General features: G+C 40.6%; 2 protein-coding genes across 7 annotated transcripts; both read right to left on the minus strand.

Moving 5' to 3' along the window:
• Positions 1 to 3,174, minus strand: LOC108622154 (uncharacterized). Of its 2 annotated transcripts, none has more exons than XM_018019848.2 (2): positions 1,024 to 3,174; positions 1 to 937 (listed from the first exon to the last, which is right to left on the minus strand). In XM_018019848.2, the coding sequence occupies exons 1-2, from the start codon at positions 2,728 to 2,730 to the stop codon at positions 731 to 733; spliced, it is 1,914 nt and encodes a 637-aa protein (XP_017875337.1). In that variant the 5' UTR covers positions 2,731 to 3,174; the 3' UTR covers positions 1 to 730. The 2 variants fall into 2 exon arrangements, with proteins under 2 accessions (XP_017875337.1, XP_017875338.1); XM_018019849.2 differs by having other exon boundaries at positions 1 to 934; positions 1,024 to 3,171.
• A 1,517-nt stretch (positions 3,175 to 4,691) lies between these two features.
• On the minus strand, positions 4,692 to 23,018 carry bchs (WD repeat and FYVE domain containing 3 bchs). Of its 5 annotated transcripts, none has more exons than XM_018019855.2 (38): positions 22,001 to 23,018; positions 21,647 to 21,883; positions 21,324 to 21,569; positions 21,103 to 21,261; positions 20,836 to 21,028; positions 20,579 to 20,765; positions 19,688 to 19,869; positions 19,267 to 19,618; positions 18,925 to 19,046; positions 17,641 to 18,853; positions 17,295 to 17,584; positions 16,997 to 17,212; positions 16,533 to 16,949; positions 16,324 to 16,460; positions 16,076 to 16,259; positions 15,474 to 15,745; positions 15,002 to 15,399; positions 14,730 to 14,938; positions 14,474 to 14,661; positions 14,122 to 14,270; positions 13,853 to 14,051; positions 13,219 to 13,781; positions 12,733 to 13,153; positions 12,463 to 12,672; positions 12,209 to 12,397; positions 11,843 to 12,136; positions 11,536 to 11,771; positions 11,216 to 11,471; positions 10,805 to 11,149; positions 10,349 to 10,737; positions 10,059 to 10,282; positions 9,505 to 9,986; positions 9,254 to 9,445; positions 9,097 to 9,190; positions 8,772 to 9,027; positions 8,439 to 8,693; positions 8,106 to 8,303; positions 4,692 to 7,985 (listed from the first exon to the last, which is right to left on the minus strand). In XM_018019855.2, the coding sequence occupies exons 1-38, from the start codon at positions 22,007 to 22,009 to the stop codon at positions 7,871 to 7,873; spliced, it is 10,278 nt and encodes a 3,425-aa protein (XP_017875344.1). In that variant the 5' UTR covers positions 22,010 to 23,018; the 3' UTR covers positions 4,692 to 7,870. The 5 variants fall into 5 exon arrangements, with proteins under 5 accessions (XP_017875344.1, XP_026667080.1, XP_026667079.1 ...); XM_026811278.1 differs by having other exon boundaries at positions 7,871 to 7,985; positions 8,772 to 9,190; positions 22,001 to 22,646; positions 22,780 to 23,017; XM_026811279.1 differs by having other exon boundaries at positions 8,772 to 9,190; positions 22,001 to 23,016.
• Between the last annotated feature and the right edge of the window lie 318 nt (positions 23,019 to 23,336).

A 23,336-nucleotide genomic window follows, 5' to 3' on the forward strand; every position in this document is an offset into this window, starting at 1 on the left:
TGCTTGAAACAAGTCTGTTTTATTGATACACTGTTCTCACAATATGCTCGCGAGTATTTACACGGATTACTTATGAAATATCAAATACTATAAATGCAGAAATTCTGCAACGCCGCTTACAATTTTATGTACTCGTTTAAAATGAACGATAGCTTAATTAAATATTTACAAGTTGTCGATTTTAAAATGCAGACTATAAAAAATATATATATTATACATAAAGTTAATATTTTATTAATTGATGTTTCATGATATTCGCGTATAGGTGCACGTGGGTGTCGCGCGTGCTTATCTTCTAAAGGTCCAAAGTCGCTTCGCGGGTAAGGGGGGGGAGGAGGTAAGGGGTGTTTAGACTTGAGAAAGAAGACGAAATATTTATCTCTCGCTAACCGTATCAGGCTCGAATCACCGTTCCGATATTTCTGAATCACTTCTCCCCTGACGAAAATAATTTAGTCTCACGTGGTAAAATGGAATGCAACTGCACGCACGATCGATCGTTCTCCTGTTTACATTTTCGTTGGTATCACGTTAAGGGAAAACTCGTCAGAGGTTGAGTACCAATTTAAAAAGATAGGAACGTCCGTTAATCGCAAGAGCGGCGCCTAACAACGCGTCTAACGGCACGTGATTGGAACGTGTGCGTCCGCTTATTTTTCGTCGATTTTTTCTTACATTGCTCCAGTCGCGATTCCAGGAAAATTTATCATCGATAAGGATGAACTTGACCTCAGCAGGCCGGCGCGTCCCCCGCTCGATTCTCGCCGATCTCCTTTCGCTCTTTTTCAATCGCGTTCCTGCCGTCCACGAGAAACTCAACCGGCCCTTTATTCCACACTCCGAAGGAGGAGTGCGCGCCGGTTTTCGAGCCCGTGCGAACAAACCGTTTCTCGTATCCGTTCTGCTTTCTTTCGCAGTGGCTCTGTTCGCGCGACTGCTTTAACAAAATATATACTCCGATTAGACTGAAAACAGGTTTCCTCGTCTAGCTAATATTACTGATAGTTAATGTTACTGCACTACCGCCAACGGTGGGTTGTGCTGCACCGGCTGCGCCCGGATCATTCCTGCGAGCCGTCTGAACGGCAGCTGGAGGTGGCAGTAAGCGCAATACGGCAGCGGGTCCCAGTACGTGAATAGTGCTTCCCGCTTGTCGAGCACCGTGCCCAATAGATTCGGCGCTACTTCTCCGATTGATTGATTGAACGCTGAGGACACCGCGTCCGTCAAAGACTGCCTGTCCATGGATGGCATCGGAAGTCCAGAATTTTGCCGGGAGAAATGTCTGCACGGTTTCCAGACGAGTCTAGGGTGGATACCGGTGTGACAGATGTACGGCAAGCTCACGCCTACTCTACAACCGATAGGCATCAGGTCCCCTTCCTCCGACAGAGCCAGCCTGAAGCTGAGATGTCCGTTTATTCGAACGCGGAAGGATCTAGCGAAGAATCGCTCGAGCCACTGTACCACTTCCGGTCGATCCTCCGGAATCAATCCCCTCCCCTCGTCTACCAGACAGGTCACGTTCGCAACGATCTTCGACTCCTTCACAGTAGTACAAGTTATGTAATGTTTGCCGCTCGGGTCGCGAATAACTATCCAGGGTGTAGCCTCGCTGATCTCGTATTGATAATTCCTGAACTCTCTCAACGTTGGAGGCAGAACCACCTTTCCTCTGTCCCTCATTCCTAATGGACCCGCGGCCAGCATCAAATACCTCCCGTTGGCGAACGCGTTTTGCCCGTACAATCTCGAGATCTCCTGCATGGATCGTAGGATGATGTGATTTGGCGTCGGGAGGGCCAGTGCCCGGCACCTTTGGAACAGTTCTAGAGGATCGTCCAGCGCGGTCACTTCACTGGCACCGGGTACAAAGCACTCGCAGCCCATTACCTCCAGATAGGGCTTCGCCAGGGAATCGTAATAGGCTGTGTTACTGGCGCTCACCGGGATGTAGTACACAGCCTTCTCTTTCTGCACGATGTCCTTCAGAGCTTTGATGTATTCGATAGCGTTCCCTGGCCCCGGTTTGGGAATAGTGTAGTACTTGGAACAAGCAGTGGAGAATTTCGCCAATCCAAACAGGCCCTCTAATTCGCAGACTACTACTCGGGCACCGGCTTTATAAAAATTCCGCGCTAGGTGCACGGTTTGCACGGTGCTACCACCGCTGATCAGGACGCAACGTTTCGTCCTGGACCTTTCCGAAGACGGGGTGTACAGCATCATTAAGAACCACTTAAAAGCGGTCAGAGGGAATTGAAGTATTACCCAGAGCATGTAGATCCAAACGGACACCCATAACGCTGGTGCCCATATCGCGTAGCTTATTACGCTCGCGATCCCCTGAAACGTGTCGATCAATGCGGCGAAGTACGACGTGAGGATCCTCACCAATAATGGGGAGTCGTGTTGTCGGTTGTGGTTTTGCCCTTGTGGTGGATCTTGATGGTTCAGTTGTAACCTTTGCCTCTGCTGCTGCTGTTGGCGTCTCGGTGAGAATATTACAGTCGGTGTCCCGGAGTTCGTCGACGATTGAGAAACGTTCGAAGTGTTCGAGGAATTAGAAACGTTCGAGACTGACCTCTTCAAGGTGGATATTGGGGATATGAAGGGCGGCGAGGTGGACAGAGGCGAGCTGGGTATAGGCGGTGACACGCTGCTGCTCCTGGAGATCGAAGGGCTCGAGGACCAAAACGTCGAGACGTTCTCGCTGGTGCAAGCTGGCATTTTTTTTCTTTTATTATTCGTTTATATCGAGATCTGTGTATCAGTTGAAATCTGTTTGTCCGAGTATCCTCTCGAGCAGAGGGTTCATAGTTTGATTCTGAAGCGAATGTTGAACATCATTCCTTTCAGATTAAAAATTGAACTTTCGTATAGACTGTCTCTTGGAGGAAAAGTGGTTTAACGTAGCACACGACACTCGCGGTATACACTGAATCGAGAACTCGGTTTTGCCAACGAATTCGCCGCTTTGCATACACAGCTTTAACTGAGGCCGGTCCTCCGGTCTCTTCGTCTCTTATGCGTTTTGCATCTCGAACGCACTATGAACCGAGGTCTTATCTAATCGTGCAGCCTCAGACACAGCGACTGGAAGAAACAAGGAATCGAGTCCTCGCTCCGATCGTATATCTCTTCGTATTCTTTCAGCCGATTTTTTTTCTCTTCGTTTTCTAATACTCGGAGATTAGTTAAGATAGATTGTATAGAAATTACAGCGATAAAACGATTCTGTGAAACGTGACAAATTACTACTATTATAAATTCTTTATTTTCTTTTATTTCCATTCATGTTGTAATTATAATTGAAGTATCTGTGCATTTGTAGATTATTGTTTATTTTTGTGTACACTTTTTATTTCTAATATATTATGTCACAATTAAGCTGAGTGATAGCGTTCCTGTTTTTATTCCTATTTATTTAAACAACAAAATATGAAAACGTCTTACGTAAGTATAATTCATATAGATAAAAATTAATTCATACAGATAAACGGAAAATTGAAAATTTCAGGATCGAATTAAGGAAATTTAATCAAAGAGAATTATTTAATATTTTGTGAATTAAATACGAAAATAAAATACGAATAGAAGTCGACTGAATTCTTTGATATTCACTAAATGCTTGAATTAATTCTCAGTATCTCATCATTGATTTCTTTAAGTATCTATTTCGTTATTAGAAATAATCTGGTTAAAACGTCCTCTTTTAATAAACTTATGTAATCTGTCATTCAAAGCGTGGAACTATTATCAAAATCGAATGTATATCTGCGTTTCTAAGTCACAATTTTAGTAGGCCTCTTTAGTTGGTCTTTTTCGTCTAACACATTCAGATTTAATGCATATAAACAGATTAATGTTCGTTTTGATTTTACTACAGATTAATTTAGGAACGATTAAAAAATTCTTGATAAATGATACCAAGGAACGAATTAAGAAACACGAATCTTGCTGCAATAAATTGTGATCCTTCTAATTTTCAGTTGAGACATACGAGTAACAGATCCTAATTTCTTAGAGGTATTAGGTATCACTTTATAGATCGTATTTATTAGATCTGCAATGGATATACGTATATATATGTACAGTAAAGAGCAAAATTGAGTCAACAACATCTAAAACCGGAAAAAAAATTTTATTATCCAACCAAACGATCCATGTTAGTTTAATAAATGATGTGTAAAGAACACTTGATTTCTAAAAATTAAAATTAGCAGAAACCGTGAGGAAGAAGAATGAAGGGATTTGTAGTGAACATTTGAATAACTTATTTTGACCGTATTTTACATTTTTATTTTATTATTAAATCGGTTATGAGCTATAATTAAGTAGTGGTGAAAATCGCAATTCTCAAATAAAATCTGCATATTTTAATGCCCGTCGTTTCTTTCGGCATCGACGAGGTTCAATAAAATTTTCAGTATAAATGGTCAAATTGTCTTTTAATTTTCATTACAATTCCAAATAAAAAGTTATAAGAAAGCAGCGTTCATATTTTCCTCACGGTTTCTACCAATTTCAATTTTCACGAAATTCTCTTTATAGAATATTCAACAAACTAATCTATCTAATTACTAAAAAATCCACGAGTCACTTAAAAAAGTTATTTAGTTTTAAAGTGCGTTGACTCTGTTTTGCTCTTTACTCTACTTCTATGCTTGCAGGTATTTTGAGAAAATAAATTTTTACAACTTTTACCCATTCAATATAATTGCACTATCAGAATCTACTATACAATATGTTTTTGTTGTTTTTTCTTTTGCAAATACCAACTAACAGTACAATAGAACTACCTACATATATAATTTATATATATATATGTTTATATGATTGATGATCGAATGTATACACGTACGTAATTCCTATGTGCGGGTGAGAAACGTATACACACATATACATACATAAAATCGTACTCTCAAACTCATACATACCCGTATTCGACTGTTGGTTATTAGAATTTCTCCACATACTGTCTCCTTTCTCTAGAATTTTACTTAGCATTCTACGCAGTTAATACTTTTTTTTGTACACGTCTATGTATGTACAATTTGGGATGAAATAATCATTTCGCGTTGCACACACACCTCGCTAGTAGGAGTTCACTTAATGGTTTAAACATCGATACAATAGCAGTTTTTGTCGAACGCTTAAGAAAATATGATCGATTTGGTACATCAAATGATATTTCTCAACAGTCTGTTTTCCTTCCGCACGAAGGAATATATGCGTCTTCAAAATTCAGCACAGCAATTATATAAATAAATGAACAGCGTATTGGATAAAATGAAATTTATGTACGTAAGAGAAAAGTAACGTTGCCGAAAAGTGATGAAATTAGCTTTATTTTCGTCTTACACAGCGGTCATCGAATGCAACCGCTAATTATATGTTATGGGGTAATATATATATATAATGTGTATGAATACATATATATGTCTGCTCAGCGCTTAACTCTTTCTTTAGATATTATGTAGCATATAACAACAACATAATTTAGAATATTTTTTTCTTAAATAGAACATCGCTCTCATACCGCATACAATAAAATACGCAATGATTTATATTTAAAAATCTATTTTACGATAATCGTGGTACATCAACGCAGTTCGATTACAAAAATTCATAATACTGTTCGAAATTATCAAATAAAATTTGTCAGATTCGAAGCAAACTTAAACGCGCGCATGACTAGAAATTAAACCTATATATGTATATATATATATATATATTCTTCTAAATTAATCTTTGTCTTCGATTAGAATACGATTAGATCTGCGTGAGATTCATCCTGCCCCTTATCGTTCCGAGGATACGGAAACAACGTTTACGCTTGCCTTTAATCACAATAAACTGCAAGCTTTCCAATTCCGTTTCCATAAAACTAAGTATAAGCTTTGTTCCTCGTGTATACAAGTAGGAGTACAAAAGTAAAGATAATTGGCAATGTTTCTTTTTTATTAGAACTGGCATGTAGTAATGACACACAGATATTATTTGCACAAGATACGTGGTAACTCATCTTATGCGACAGCGTATAATCAAGAGATTCATGTGTTAGAATTTTCATTCGCACCGTTTCGCAGCGTTTCAACTATACCTCTTCTGCCTTCGTTATTACAGAAGCTATTCTTTCTCAAAGAATGCTTCGTCAACGTTGTGCTCGTATCGTTTATTCCTACCGTTAACGGTTCGAACAACATATACCGTGGCGAACTTTTGAGCCGCCTTCGCTCCAGGATTTTCGTCGTCACACTATCTCTTATTCTTGTTCCTTATAAAATTTGTGCCTTTAGAAAAATGGAAGTCGATAGAATACAAATGGTAGAATTCGTTATTCGTACAGGGAGACAATTTTTCATTATTTTCAATACCGCGAATTAATATATATCGCCGGTGTTTGGTTGATTCTCCTAATTGTCAGGCGAACTCGATTCTCCTAACGCCGTTTTATTACTCTCACGACTCTAGAAAACGTTTATTCAAGAACATGTTTTTTTTTTCGGTTTTTCTTTTAATTCATCTCCACTGTTTTTTATCTTTTTGTTTAACTATTAATTTTACACATACGTTCATGATATATTAACTTCATCTTTACGAACGATCGTGTTTTCACATTTACGACATTGCTTACGATATTACTGCTGGTTTTAGAGTCTATGGTTCTTTAACCGCCTTACAGTTAGAATAATAACACTTTTAATCAAGGTATTGTCTATTGCGAAGTTATGAGTTTTTTTTATATATATGTATATCGATAGAGGCAACGGTCACAAAAGTTGCACCGCAGTTTTTTGGGTATCAAGACTAATAGAAAAGTAAAATACCTAAAAGACCTACTGTTCAATGGTAAATTATACATCACCGACGATTCGTAGAATAAATTACATCGCGAACTGTGCCACCGCGTTATGTACATGACGTCATCGTAAAGAAGAGAACAAGAAAACATTTTATCAAATGTTAGCAATCATAGATAAAATACAAAAGAGAGCAGCACGGATGATACACGGTGTAGATAGAATTTTTGGTTGATATTAAATCTAACATTTTTCCATTAACGATATTGACATCTCGTATTGTTTCTCGGTATAATATAAAATAAATAGTAACAATAATCGTACAATACATTCGAACATGACATGGGGAGAATGATAGTTATATGTATCTTATACATTATCATTTACACCTTTGAAATCCATTGCCCATAAATTCGTTAAATTAAAATAGGAAAGAATAAATCACAGACTAACGCATATACATTAAATAAGTGCTTCTATACATGACCGTAACATGCGTACAAAGACTTTGAAAGGACGAAGTGTTCGAAAAAATGCGATATATAAATCAAATATAAAAAGTATGGAAAACGATTATACAAATTGTTCCTCGGTCGTAAAAGTATATATAAAAATTAAGCTCTGAACAGTGAAGAACGTGCAACACGTGTTTTAAAAATTATAAAGATACTTTGTCTCATACCAATTTTCTAAATACTGTTTTTTGAAATTTGTGTCTGGGTACAAACCTGTCGATAGAATGAAACAGGCCGATCGTTTTTAGGAAATGTCCTAAACTCGCAAGGGTAGTAAAAGATATATATAAGCGATTATTTATCGACAGGAATGTGATTGTAAAGCAAAATTTGATTTATATATAGCGAAATTAGACAAAAAGTGATCGTAACTAAAAATTGAAATGCAGCGATCGGTTTCCCTTATAATTAAAAACAAGGACGAAGGAAAAGAGTCGCGCGGAAATTCGGATAGAGACACGAAAGGGTACCCGGTTATTATGTACATTCTCACTGTACCCGCTCTACAACCGAATAACTTATAACCACTATCGATACATCTGCTAAAACTTAAGTGCTGCTCTCAGTGGAATGCTGAGAGCGCAATGACGAATAACAACCTTGACAGACCCTGACGGGTTTCAAAATTCCGAGCCTCGATATTTTCGATTCAAACCGGCTGCATCTGTGTGTAAACAGGACGAAGAATATTAATGGAAGACAATGAAGGTAAACAACTATTGTCGAATGTTTCGTGATTGATTTAAATCAAGAGGAGAAAATAATTGTGATTGTGGCAACTTACTTTGAACAGAATACTTGACCACAGTTACGACAGTGATGCCTCCTTTCGTAAAGATTAAATCTAACTCCGCAACCAACGCACGAATCCGCTCCCTCGTCCTTAAGCCAGTGATCGGCCACCGTGCGTCCTGGTTGTTCGCAAACGCTCCACGAAAATACTCTCCCCCTCGTATCTCCAACATAGACCGTTCTATGATCTCTACAATGCAAATAACATTATTTTAATATTAAGTTGTATAGTCCAATATTAAAAAAAGTTATTCAGCTTTGAAATATGTATGAATGTTAATAAGAGTAATGGTATATCTTTCTAAATAATCAAAGGGTCCTTTACCTCGACACTGCGAGAGCCGTTATAGATGCTGGTTCCGCGTTGTCCTTACGATCATACGCAGTGTGCATCGTTAATTTACTTCTAAACACTAGCTGCCTCTGCCATTTAAAGCCGTCCCTTAAGATATTCTGGGGATTAATCTTCCTTGGTTTCGTGTCAGCCTCGGAAACCATGACGAAACTATCAGTTAAGCTAGTATCACTTTTACTAGTTCGCAGAGCTCCCTCGGCATCTCCAGGATTGTTGAATGATTCACTATAGATAAAATGTTCAAACGATTGTAGAACAGCGTCAATAGTTGATAACTAGAAGTGAAAAATTATGAATGATTACTTGATTTGAGTTCCTTCGCTGTCTGCCCGGCCACCGCCTTCGCTCTTCCGGAACATCGGGTTTGCACGACTCTTCCTTCGTAGCACGATGGTAGGCGTATTATTGTTCTGCGGCGACGGCTTATTGCTAGAACCGTTGCTCGACTCGTTGTCGGAGCACTCTTCCTTCTCCTCATGCAGCCTCGACGCCTCTTTGGAATTCTCCGGTTCCGAGAGGCTACTTTCCGAGCCGCTTTTCGCGAGCAAGCTTGACCCTTCTGCGGAAATACTCATCTGTTTAACTAATTCGTGTACCCGTTTCTTCGTGTTCTCGTTTTGACTTTCACTTTTATTCGACTTGGCATTTTTCTCTTTGGTAGCGATAACTTCCTCGACTCTCTCATCCTCCGCAGGCACTTGTACATAATCCATCGACCACATCTATAAAAGCCCAAAATTTTCATTCGTTCGTTTACAAAATACCTATTAAACAATTAGACTTACGCGAGCCACGCCATCGGTCGACCCTGTCATAATCACATTTTGCGAATCCCATTCGTGGGTCTGACTGAAAGCGACGCATAAAATTTGCTGCATTCTGTCGGCGCGACCGACACAGGTATTAACGCTGGCGAGTTCCTCGCCATTGATACTCCATACGTGTAACCAAGTAGCCGCACAAGTGGCTATGTCTCCCTGCAGTAGATTGTTTCCATTAACTCTACGTAATCTTTTTAAATGTGTATTAAACGTACCGTCAATTCGTTTATGGCTACCGCAGCCACCGGGCCTGCATGTCCTCGAAGTTGGCGAACGAACAAGCAGCGAGACAGGTCCCATATAATCGCTGTGCCATCTCGAGATCCCGACACGATCACGTTGTACGCTGTGCTCGATGACAGGCAAGTAACGGCGTCCGTATGACCGTATAAGCATTGTTTAATCGCGAGTTGCCTCTTCGTGTACTCCCATACGGTCACAACGGAACTCGTGCCGGCGGTCACTATCAATTTGGAAGACGGACAAACGCAAGCGACTATCTCCCCGCCACTCTGTATCATAGCTTCGCAGACGAATATCGCTTTGTCGCTATCGTAGTTGCCTACTCTGAGGGAATGATCTGCGAAACCCCATGCTACGTACTTGTTGTACGACGGGGGAATAAGCGTTTTATTTTGTTCCACGGCCAACACCGCTTTGTCGACATGAAGTATCTGTCCTACCGGACCCTTTAATTCTGAAAAATGAATTAATATTCACGGTAGAAGATGTTTGAATGAAATTAAAAATGTTAACGAATGCAACGAACCTTTAATGGGTTGAAGCGATGGCTTCAAATTATCGAGATTATGGAAGAACAGTTTGTCGGACGTAGTAATGCTTAGACCAGGCGTGATCGGGCCGGGATCGATCACGCTAGTTCTCTGAGTCATCTTTTTAGCCGGATGCGGTTTTTTGAACAATTGCTTTGGTATTTGACCAAAATTGTTGATAAATCCTATAGTAGCGTTCTTCTTTAGGGGATCATCGATACTAAAGAATATAATAGAAGCGTTAGGACATCGTAAAGAAATATTGGAACACGACGATTTATCTTACTTGTAAATATCAACGTTGCCTTCGTAGAATAAATGATGGAATACGTTGACAGCTTCAACGGCGCCCGAACCGTTTTGTTTGCAACCGAATATTAAGTCGATCCACTGATGAAGATGTTGCGACACATAGTCGCATTCCAAAGCGAGTCGATGCACGCGTATAAATTCTCGAGGATCTTGTCTCGCCCACGGAGGCAACACAATGTCCCCTAATTGCACGCCGCTCTGTTTAGAACCTAGATCGAAATGATTCGAGTTGACGAGAAATTCTGGCAGATAGAAAAATTCTGGAATGAGTTCCTTTACGTCGGCCATGTTATGCTTAGACGCGGAGAGCCATGCTTCCTTTATACTGTTAAACATTCTATCTGCCAAGTCGAAATGACCACCCTGAAGACAAATTTCATTACAACCATTCGTCCCATCGTTACGATAGTTATTAAGTAAATCTACGAACCTGTAACCGAAGGAAGTGTTGCGTGAATGGTTCCATTCTCACCAAATAAGAACACACTATCATCGCGGAGGAATAATGAGTCCCGTAATGATAAGGAGGTGTTTCCCCGTGTGGATCATCCCACTCTTTATATCTCTTCTTGAACTGTAGTAACCGTTCTGGACTTTGAGCGCCCATAGGTTTACTGAAATCTCTGAACGTTGCCGGATCAGTGAGGTCCAATTCCTCGGTATCGTAATCGGCCAAAATCCATGGGAATATCGGATATTGCATTAAATCATTGTAGCTACGACCCGCCAAAGTGTTCAGATGCATCAGATATTGAAAATTAGATATCTCGCCCCTCTGGAAGTATAACGATCCTTATAACTGCGACGTGAACTTATAAAAAACATGAATTAAACTACGAACCACCCATCGTTGCGTTACAGAAGTTTCGCCGATCAGATTCGAGAGTAAACCGGTAGCTTGCTCTACGTTCGCTGTTCTCTTCTGACCAGCAACTGACTGTTGCGCGCTGTCGGCGATCGCCGTTGCGAACGTCATGAATCTTTGATAAACTTTATTTCTTACTTTACGCGGGAATGCTAACAAATAATTTCTTCCGTCTCCGCTGAACACTTCCAACGCCATCGGTTGTAACAAATACCTTCTCTTATGTACTTCTCTATAAATCAACAGAGAATCGTCATTAACATTGTTTAAATATTAGACAAGAAAAGATTTATTACCTGATATCCTCGTAATTGAATTTCGAGCATTGCCTCATGGCCCTGGATCTTCTGGGTGAGCCTGGCGATGGTAAAATTGGCTCATAAGCCTCGGGTAAAGATTCGATATCTCTTATTTCTCTTGATTTCAACAATGTGAACCCGTCGACAACGTAAAAGTGCTCTTTCCCGAATAAAAGCAAGCCTTCTGTTGTATCCAATCCCTGAATCCTTGCGCATCGGAACATGTGACTTATCTAAAAAGAAAACAACTTAAACGTGCGATAGGCAATTTAATAAATTACTTATAGCGAAAGCAGGAACCAACTTTTTCGTTCTCCTCTAGTAATCGTATCAAAGTCTGATTGTCTGGAACAGTCTGATTATTTTCCTCTTCTTGTTCATTGTCCTCCGGCGCCTCGTCTGGTTCGCTGGCGTGTCGTTCTAATGTGCACGGCATCATCGGTGGCTCGCTTTCCGTAGAACTATCGTTTACGTTCAACGGTGTGTCATCGATAACGGGATCACGCTCGCGTTCAAACATGCCGGACGAATTCCCGAGTTGCTTCAAGTAGTATTCCTTACTGTCGGTGCTTGTCGCGACTTTGTACTTCAATTGCTTCTACAAAAAGATCCAACCAAGTTATTGTTGACGCTGATCCAGCCTTTCCTTATTTAAACGAAAATATCTCACATTATCAGGATGCTCTAGTTCAGGCCGGTATGGATAGTGTATATAAAACAGTTCATTCTTCATCATTTTCTTCCTCATCCTGCATGGGCCCTCCGTCATATCCAACATCCATTTGTCCAGCCTAGTAGGCGTCGGTGGTCCCCACAAACCACGTTCTCTCGTTAATTCGGTTTCAGTTTGTAACCATTCCTGCATTATTAACGTTATCAATAAGATCCTCGACACATACAACGATTTTTTAATCATTTCCTTACTTGATACACGTAACGCTGAGTGTGCTGATTAGTTTGTATATATTGCAAACGTTTGGCCACGGCAAGTTCGCGGACTAAAGCAATGTGTTGTTCCGTCCACTGGGCAACTGTATTCTGATGCAATCTCAGCCTGACTCGCACAGACTCTTCTTTACGAACTTTCGTCCGACTTGCTAATCTCGTTAAACCCCCGGTCACTTTTTGGATTTTCTAACAGGGCATCGAATTTCTCATATTATTTGAATCAGATATTTATACTTAGGTACTTACTGATTGTATTTGATTATGGAGCTCCCAAGGAACTCGGTACGAAGCTTTTCTTTCCATAACGACGTAATTTAACCAGAGCCTGGTCGCGGCTTCGTGCACCTGATCTCTTACTATCGACAACTCGGGAGCACGTTCGTTGCCCACGGGTGGTGGGAGCGTGATCTTAAACACTTCCTCGATAGCCGGCTTTTTACACACATACAATTCTTCCCAGACTCTCGTAGCGGCGACAGCCATCAAATTATGTCCTTGGTGAGACGTTAGTCTATCGTCGTTCGGTTCAATCTGCGGGTTCACATGCCACATCGTTTTCGTATTGGTATCGAGCATAACTTTCACGTCAGCCGTCAATTGCAGCAAACAATAAGTCAGGCAACCGATGAATTCTAATTCGTGATTGCCAGCACCGAACACCAGCAATCTACGAAGAATATTTTCAATCAGCATTACAACTTACAATTTTATTTCTAATTGTATCAACATTACCTGTGAGTGGTAAGCTTGTGCAACGCTTCCAACACAGCCATTTGGTCAGCTATCGAGTCTGTTGCTCGGGATAGTAGGAATAAAGTTGTTCTATTCAAACAATGGTGAAGACCCTCCATGCTAACGACCCCGGGTCGCCGTTTCGCTTGTCCAATTAATTTAACGATAAAGTCAAACACTTCGTGCGGATCTTTCGTCAGAGCACCTTGCCACAGTTTGTCGACTATCCTAGCCGCGACGTAACAGACGTTGCTAGTTATATTATTAACCGATCCACCAGGTACGACGGGTAATGCCGCTTGTTCCCCGATTAGAACATCGGCAGCTAACAAGTGTTCCATCAAAATAGAGAGAATTTCCGTTTGGTAACGCGTTTGCTGTCCAGTCGACGCGTGCTCAGGCCACGCTTCCAAAACCAAATCGATAGCTGGCGGAGACTTCGCGCTGACTGGCAAAGAGAGCGAATCTACTACAATAACTCGCATGAAATCCATTACAAACTTCTTTGCCGGATGATTTGTTAAGCCAACGTCTTTCGACGGAGATCGCACCAATACTGGCTCCTGCCAAAATAGTAAAATCTTTTCTCATATCGTTTTTTGAAGAATTAATCGCTAACGGTTCCAAGGTTTACCTCATCGGCTGGGGTGCTAGCTCCGCTGCTATCTTGGCTAGAGCTTGGCGGCTTTGGGAACAGAACACCGGCCAATGCACCCAACACTTCCGCGGACATGAACACTTGCATGAAGTCAGTAAAATTGTGATAAAGAAAGAACAGAAACTGTATTATTGTTACTGGATAATCGGTTAACCAGTCGGGCAAAGATTCAGGGCTGTTAAACAATAATTACCGTAGTTAGTTTTATAGAATAGACGACGCATAACGTAATATGTAATACTTACTTGATTGAATAATTGTTTAACATCGTCCGTACCATGGCCAGTAGAGTGACTACAGCGTCTGGGCACAAATTGATTCTACTTGCGAAAGAAGACAGCGTGTGGTTCGCGGGAACACCGAACAAGAAATTCCATACGTTGTCCAAATCCAGCTACCATTGAGAAACACTTGTTATATTCGGTTTGAACATATATTAAATTATTGTGTCGACAAAGAAGTTCGTTCACTTTTTCATGGCAGAATGAAACACAATTTTCTATACTCGTATGGAACGTATTGAAATAGCAATTGGTTTCTATCGAACAACCCAACTTACCATTCCGATATATCTTGAATGTATTAAACTATACTGACCTTTAGAATTACCTTCGAATCGGTAGGTAACAATTTTACAGGCTGTCCCATCATAAGTCCAATGAAAAGGAAATACAATTCTGGAACGAGATCTACGTGTTGCGGTAACAACCATCCCAAATGCTGAAATCCTGGCACGTGCAGGCCAGATGGTTTAGCTTCGCCGCTTGACATTTGCTGATGACAACCTGATGGCGATGAAAAAGTATTAATTATAAATTGATAAATAGTTTGTCATAAGCTTATCATAATTTACCGAGCGCTAATGCCACTTTATTATGATCCGTGTGGCGTAACCACCCGCCGTTGCTAGTTCCTTCTTTGAACTTTTGTAATATTGGTTGTACAGAACAAATTGCTACTAAAATACGTAATCCCCATATTACAGTGGTGCTATGAAGGCCAGACTGGAGGAACAACAATATCCAATCTAAGCCTAAAACTTTAGCTAACTCTTCGCACATACTGAAACATATTATCGTATTTAAATCATAACAATACTTTATAAACCTCGCTTGTTCTACTTACTTTGCATTTACTTTCGGACCATTGAACAGCAGGGAATGCAAAAGTTGCAAGCATCGATTTCGCAAAAGTATAAGCTCTCCTTCTCCTTCCCTGTTCCCTTCGCTCTCCCGAAGAATCAAGTGCTTTTCAGGGCTCGTAGGTAACGTAGCGACGATGAATTGACCGAACCAAAGTAAATCAGCTTGTCTCGGCTGACTCAATAAAATACTGAGCAGTGCAAGCAATATCTGTCTCGTAGTGCTTTGTTTCACATCGCTCAGAATGTGTAACAGTTTATGCACTAATTGCAGATCCCTCATTAAACGTAAATTCGTTCTTTTCTCGCTTGACTCCGCGATCAATTCGTACAAATGTTCTAAAAGCGATCTCAAAAGTTCGCCTGGTGCTTCGTGCCAAACCTAAAGAGAAACCAATATCTTGTGATGTTTACTCCAACGACAAGTAATAATTGGTTGATAACAAAGACTCGTACTTGCAAATCACACAAGAGATCTTGGAACGCCATAACATTAGGTATCGCACTGGTCTCCCTGCCACTGTCAACTGTACCCACGAGACTGAACGTAAGGTGCAAAATGTGACTGTTCAGAAGAGGACATTTCCTTCTCAGTAACATTGCTAGCGTTTGATATCCTCTTCGACGATCCATTTCCTGCTGAGCAGCTTGATTCGACCTTACGACGCAAACCAGCGCTTTAACAGCCGCGTACAAAGACTCTACGTCCTGGGCCATGGCTATCAGACCTGTTTAAACAAACATTGTTCATTTCTAATGAATATCTTTATTTAACATATAACTAGCCCCACAAAACACTGCTTTCATCTTTTGCAATATTGTCTATGTGTTTCTCATAAAGTTTCTCATGCTAAAAATAAATTCGGAAGTAAAATTGTTCTCTTAAGTACTATTTTCGAAAAATAGCGGTCTTTGTAAAAATGTATAATTTTCGGAAAAAAATGAGTATGACGGAAACGTGATAGAGCATTTCTGCTTCCGGATTTGTTGTTGGCATGAAAAACTATAAAAATCGCGTAGTGGATATTGCTAAAAACATTTCTTGTAGTGTGGTTTACCTAGCAATACGGAACATCCTCCTACGTTGTCGATCATCGTAGCCACGGGTCGAGGATTAAAGACACGGACACCGAGATATCCTACGACGACGCCTCCGAGTGCACGTGCCGGTCCGCTAAGATGTCCAGCCGAATTATGAAGAACTCTAATAGGCGTAGCGTTCTCGTGCGACGACATACCAAGCTATTAAAAAATTTAGTTACTATCTACAAGAAACACGCCAATGAGACGTACTTATCGTACATACTTGTTTAGCGATCGATTTATTATCAGCTCGACTGTAAACTTTTCTAATCTTAGCCAATGTCAATTGAGACATTGCCTTAGCGTTTAATCCAAATACGACCTTTTCCTCCGCGACGAGAGGCATAAACGGCTCGTGTCCTGTAACAGAATTCAATTAGAACATCGAAAAGGTATAAGCGAGCGAATTTAATATGAGATTTATGTTAGTACCTGGCAACTGCGGAGATTGCAAACTTCCCATATAATGCGGACCTAATTTAAACAACGTTGCTATGTTCTGGGCGTTGAACACTTCTTCCACTAAGTGACACGGTCCTTGTTTCCACGTAAGTCTCGAGTATCGCCGCCAGCAAGGTGGCGTGCCTATGTACCCATAGACGGGCGAGGCCACGGTCAGATTTGCTGCTCCACCTCCGGGTACTTGGGTAATGTAATGGAGCTTTTGACTGTGTATATGTTGCCCGTCCAAATACAAAGAGAAACTAGAGTTCTTTAAAACAGCGCGATTCAACACGATGGCTATATGATGCCACTGGCCTTCGTGAAGCAAATCCGGGCACCAGACTCTCGCACCGCATTCGCCAGTCCCTTCCGGCTCCCATTCACCCACATCTAAATTTTTAATCACTGATTAAACATGTATTGTATACGAAGAAGCTATCGAGGAGACTTACTTTGAGGCATCGGTGTCTCTTGCGTGGACACGATAATAGCCTTGTCCCTCGCGCTGAGTACCGCGGTTAAACAAATCAGATCCCTCGTCGATTGCGGAGTACGAACTAGTGTTAACAATCGCACGCAATGAGGATCTGTTCTAGGGTCGCTAAATTTGTCGACGCATATCCATGTACTGTAAGTTAAGCCGGTTTGCGGAGGAAATAATCTATCGCCTAAGAATATAATTATTACGCATATAATGCTATACACGATGTATTCTAATACTTCGATATTCGAAAACAATTCAGTACTCACCGGAACCGATACCACCGAGCACGCTACTGTCCGCAGCTACGACCGTAGGCGGAGTTGTACTTTGCGGTGCAACACTAGGTAAATACAGACAAGCAAATCCTTCTGCGCTCATATCGAGTTCCACGAACGGTGGCAGAGTGCAGGAACCGTGTGCGCGAAAATCCTTCGGCGTGGTCATAGAAACCAGAGTTTTGATGCGCGTCAGCGGCACGGGTCCACCTCGCGGTTTACTCGGTTCGATATCATCGAGAGAGATACAGCACAACGGGTCGCCCAAACGCAGGAATTCCCTGAAGTCCAAACAATTAACATCTGTGATGCTCTGAACGTGTTCATGGTATCTTACCTCAAATCACGTGGCTCTAAAGACTGCGCCGCAAGCCTTTCTATGATATATTGGAGAGGTTGATGCAGAGGATGCGTTTCGTCCTGCAAAGCAATTCTGCCTACTAATAACAATTCCCCAGCCATGCCAGCGTCACACATTATCTGTTGATTCCTTTCGGATCGCACCAAACTTTTTACTATCTCAGAGACGTATAATTGCAGAGCTAAGGCCATTTGCGGATTACAGGGCTCCGAGATCGATGGCAATAAATGTAACATCCCGACGACTATCCCAGGGTGAACTACTATTGGTTCGGGAGCAGGCGGACTCAGGTTCAACGAGTTTATTATCGTTCGCTTCCCGCAGCTCGGTGAATCAAACGATTTCTGCTCAACGCTGTTCTGTTTATGATTCGGCGATCTCATGCCCAAGCCTGCGAGATTTGGCTTGTCGAAGGAATCGAGAGCCACGTCGTATAAAAGTCGCAGCAGCAAACACGCGTACGCCAATGTCTTTGGCATAACGTCCGGAAACACAGGTTCCAACACGCTTCCCGTGAACAGCGTCGATAACATATTATGATAGTTTGTAGTCGGTATCAAATCTATCTCTGTGAGCTTAGTTTGCGTCGAGAAACATCCGAGAAGCCTCAAAGTATCGCATAAACTCGACTGACATATTTCGTGATGGAAAAATTTCGCGTTCGCCGGTTCGAATCGCATGGCGGTGCTTATGGTGTGAAACACGACGTGTAACAATGTCAGTAATTGTGCTTCTTCTTGCGGCGTTCGTTTTATTACATTGTTACAAGGCTCTGCGCTCTCGGACCTCTGCATGCCTAATTGATTCTCTAGAGACACCAAAACGGACATCACGTAAACGAAACCTCCAACTTTTCGGAACACGGTCCTAGTTCGATGAGATTCTCGTAGACACGCCAGTAAAGATTTTAGTATATGTGTTTTTAACACTAAGGCGCTCGATGGTGCCGAATGCATGACGCCTAGTAACGTGGCCATGTCGTCGTCCCCTCCGGCGCTAAGTATCAATTCTCTAACGATACCGAGTGCCTGATAACGGCAATCCATGTAGGGTACGAGATTGTGAGCGCAACGTGCTCCGCCACATTCCCGAAAAACGTTTGCATTTTGGACGTTGCCTGCTAACAACGTCGTCAATGCTTCCATTACTAAGGCACCCAACCGCTCATCTTCCGGGCAAATTTTATACTCTGTGAAAGATTCGAATTATTTGCATGATTTGTATTAGAAGATAGACAATAAAGCACGAAGAGATAAATACCTAATCTTTGATCCTGTGCAGCTTGTTTGTCTTTAAGTAAAGTTGCATAACGATGAAGACATGTAACGAAGACTTCTAACATACCCACTTCTCTGTACACATCTTTAAATATATTATTATGTCTGGAAAAGAGCATTCGAAATCAGTGCGAGAATGATATATAACTAATAGACTGCGGATTTGTATACATGATAACAGTTTAAGAGAAACATTTAAACATCGAAATTCAGCTTTTGATATCTTGAATAGTTTCATACGTTCCGTGCAGTATTTATAATCTCTGTACATTTTGTGATAAATGCATAAAATCCGCAGTTTAATGAGTAATAGTATATATTTTACCTGAGTATGTTGAGGAGCGTTTCCATGCATAAGATACTACAACTGGTTGAATTATTCGTCTTCAATAGTATGGATAGGGATATAAGTTCCTTACAAGGCACGAAATTAAGTTGAAACACTATAAATTCTAATAGCTGAAAGAACTTCTCCTGTATTTCCCGATTCTTTAAATGAATTTTTTCCGCGAACTGGGATAGCGTATTCTGTCCTTCGAGTATAAAATAATTGGCATTATCACTGTGATACACGCTAGATATTGCGTCGAGGATCGTACAACACAAAAGCGGTGAGTTAGACTTCACAAATACAGATTGTAATACTTGAAACGCTTGAATATTTCGAACACTTCCTCCTGGAACAATACAGTTCGATAAGATTCATTCGAGCGAACGTGTTACATTATGTATAAGAATGTTCGTACCTCTATTACTTGGTTGAGGTAGAGTAAAACCAAGCATTTGAAACAATGATCCCATGCTGGCTTGACTTGGTTTTAATTCCGTGTGGCCGCACATCGTTAAAGATGCCAGCATAAGTACTAAATTACGAATTGCGTCTTGCGCTTCCGCTCTGCTATCTTGTTCCAATCTTGATGGAGCATGCCTGTAGAATATAATATTTATAAGAAACTCAAATTCATATTAGATTATTATTATTATTATTATTAATATTACTTCATGAACGAACATAAGCCTTTCAGAATATACAAAGAAAAACAAGGGAAATGTAGATAAACTTAATGATAAATGTAATCAGTTTAAAGAATAAGAAATGGGACAAAGAGAACTGAACGAGAAAATTTTAAGTGTTAAGAAACATTATGCTTGAATATGGGGGTGGACGAAAGAAGTCTTAGTAATTGTAAAATCGGTTCACAGTATAAGACTATTAACGCTATTATGTTGACCATAGAACGTATAGTGGAATTACCTGCTTGAGAATGAAAGAGTGCTTAAAAGAATCTTGGTACATTAAAATTAAAGAACGATCTCGCGACTATGTAAAGAGCCGTTAAGGATTTTGTGTCCAAAGTTCAAGTCTAGCATTAGCCGCCTCTACTCCAAAGACACTAAGTTAGTGCAAACTAATAGCGGCTAGTAGTTATGAGGACATAGTATGATTCAACACTCCAATTGAAGAAATTTGTGTTGAATCTCCTTAAGTTGAACTACATAGAGACGGTGGTAGGGCAGCCAGATTATAAAGCAGTCTATTCTAAGTGAGGCCTGACCAGTGCACAATAAAAGTGCCTCAGTGAGGAAATGTTCTTGAAATGTTTGAATGCTATAACAATGTCATCGTCGATTCTTACTTTAACAAAAATTCCGATAAGAAGATATATCCTTGACAAGCACGAAAATCGTCGAGAAGCGTTTGGGACACCTCGCTAGAATCTTTTAAGAAACAAAACACTGTGACAAACATTTCGACCACTTCCAATGGTGACAGCTCAGGTACACGTTGCATATTATCAACACATAATGCTATACACCCTTTATCTATAATGAAAAATCATTATAAGCAAACGAAGAACATTTTTAATCCACATACTCGCGACGATATACTTACTATGAATGTAGCTCACTACATTTTGAGTAAGTCCGTGCCGGGACAAAGTCATTAATACTTCCGCCGCGCTTTTGCGCCACATTACATTATAGTGAGGGCACCAGGTAGTTATTGCTGAGAATAACAGAGTCAGATCATCCTTCCGGGCAAGCTCTTCCGCCGGGTAAGGATGACTACATAATCTCACCAATAACTAAAAACGAACGTCAGATTTACTATCGAAGAAGTCTTATCAAAACACTTAAATAGTATTTATAAATCTTTTACTTGAACAAATATTTTTTGCAATAGAATTCGCCGCTGTTTCGGAGTAAATTCGCTATTAGCGTCCGTAATATCGGCTTCCTCCTCAACCATCTCGGGCAAATCGAAAAATAGATACAGGCATTTCACCAACGTCGATGGAACAGAAGCAGTGGTCATTGCCTGATAAAATAAGCTCATGTATCAATGTTATATAGAATTCTCATATAAAAACGTGTATATACCTGTATTATAGAAGTGTCGCCTGCTGCCAGCAAATTCAATGCAGACAGCAGCATCCAACCATTGCTCGATTCCTCGCTGTTCTCAATTTCTAGAAATTTGACAATGGCACAACTTGCAGTCTCGGTACTCTGATTGCTCGCCCTTCTGCTGATTTCGAACACCATCAATTTCGACACTTGTTGAGTGAATGCCAAGATGTCCCAGAATTTTTCACTCATCTCTCCCGTTGGACTAGACCCGAACACCTAAACAAATATCAATTATTTACCTGATCTAAGTGAATAATCTAACAAAAAGGAGAATTGTTACATGTAACGCTTACTTTGCAAAACAATGGCAACATATTGTACAGTTTATCATTGCGTTCAGCTTCTGAGAGAGGATGTGGAGGATGGGTGTACTCAGAGAAAAGCTTCTTAAGGTGCATAAGACCCAGAGCAGTGTGCTGCGAATTTGTACTTCCCGTACAGTCGTCTAAGCCACCGGCACTGCTGGAACCCATTCCTCCGACGCTTGTACCCCCTCTTAGTTTACGCATTATGTTCATAGTTATTACTTGCTAAAAGCATAAAATGGAACATGGATCCCATGTGTAACGTACGAATTGATGCATAAAAATTTAAGGCTCAGCTAGACAAAAAAGAATATATATCTTATTAATATATTTTTAACTTACATCACTCATATTTTACGATGAGTACTATGCACATTAATGTATGTTATACATTCTACAAACACAGTCTACACTTATAATGCACCGATAACATTCGTATGACATACTGAGAAAGGTGTTTAGAAACTAATAACGATACAATTGTTGAATTCATGTTACGATTGCCAGATAAATACGTGAGTACTCGTAACGTTCAATTCCCAATTGATTCATTGTACGAACAGCTGATAACAATTTCTACGATCATTATTGCAACAAATAAACTGATCACAGAGGCATATAGACGTTAAACAATTTCCCATACAGAAAATGACATAACTTATTGCATATCGAACGTCGTAGCAATGCGTACGACAAATATCCAATAAAAGCTAAAATTTCCGGATATCGGAGTTCTCGGTGCGTGAACGTTAATTACGCGACAATACGGAGCACTGGATACTAATTGTGCTGTTATTGAAAATGTTCGAACGTATAACATGTGAAAATGGCACATTGTTGTGTAAGACGATTCGAGACATCATTTTTTTTCAGTTTGTCGTGAGACACGGATCGATTTTTGGTGCGCGTCCTACGAATTATTGTGGCCGTACGATCGGTGACACTATCTTCCGCCGAACGGTCAGCCGAATATTTACGTCTACGGCTCCTGTCAAAATGTCAAATTGAAGCGGAGTCGCAGTGCATTTCCTCTGTGACCGCCCACAATCCTCGTGAGCTACACCCCCGGAGACCGCACCGCGGACGTCTACCGCAAACGCAAACAATTAATCGTTTATTACCTGAAACGCGTCACGAGCCGGGAAATTCTACATTTTCTTTCAGTCAATTTGCTCTTGCGGTGAGAGTATTTAATATTTCAGTGGCAGCAGCCATCTTCATGTTCGACGTTTTCTTCGGTCCACAGCCAACGCGATACGTCGACGACGTCGATAACTATCACGTGACGGTACGGTGTTCATAATCAAGGATCTATTCACCTTTTTGAATCCGCGTTAACATCCGACTGCATCCGACCCGCGTAACATCCAAAAAGAAACAAGAATAGGATTCTTAAGCGAGTTCTGTCGATAGTAGAGTTAACAATCAGATTTTACGAATACTTGGTATACTGCTGGCTAAAGCTTTTGAAGGATATGATTAAATTTTAAGAAACCGAGAGTGCCTAAAAAGGTATTATTAAACATTTCATTTTTAAATATTTTATATTGCGAAAAACATACTATTCACATACCGTGAAGGACTTTGACAAATATTGCTAGAAATTCTTTTATAAAAACCAAATATCAACAACAGAATAACGAGATCAACGAAAGAATACCGCAACGAAACTTTCTCA

Source organism: Ceratina calcarata, unplaced genomic scaffold (genome assembly GCF_001652005.2).
Source record: "Ceratina calcarata isolate Rehan_Ccalc_2016 unplaced genomic scaffold, ASM165200v1 scaffold209.2, whole genome shotgun sequence".
NCBI lineage: Eukaryota > Metazoa > Arthropoda > Insecta > Hymenoptera > Apidae > Ceratina > Ceratina calcarata.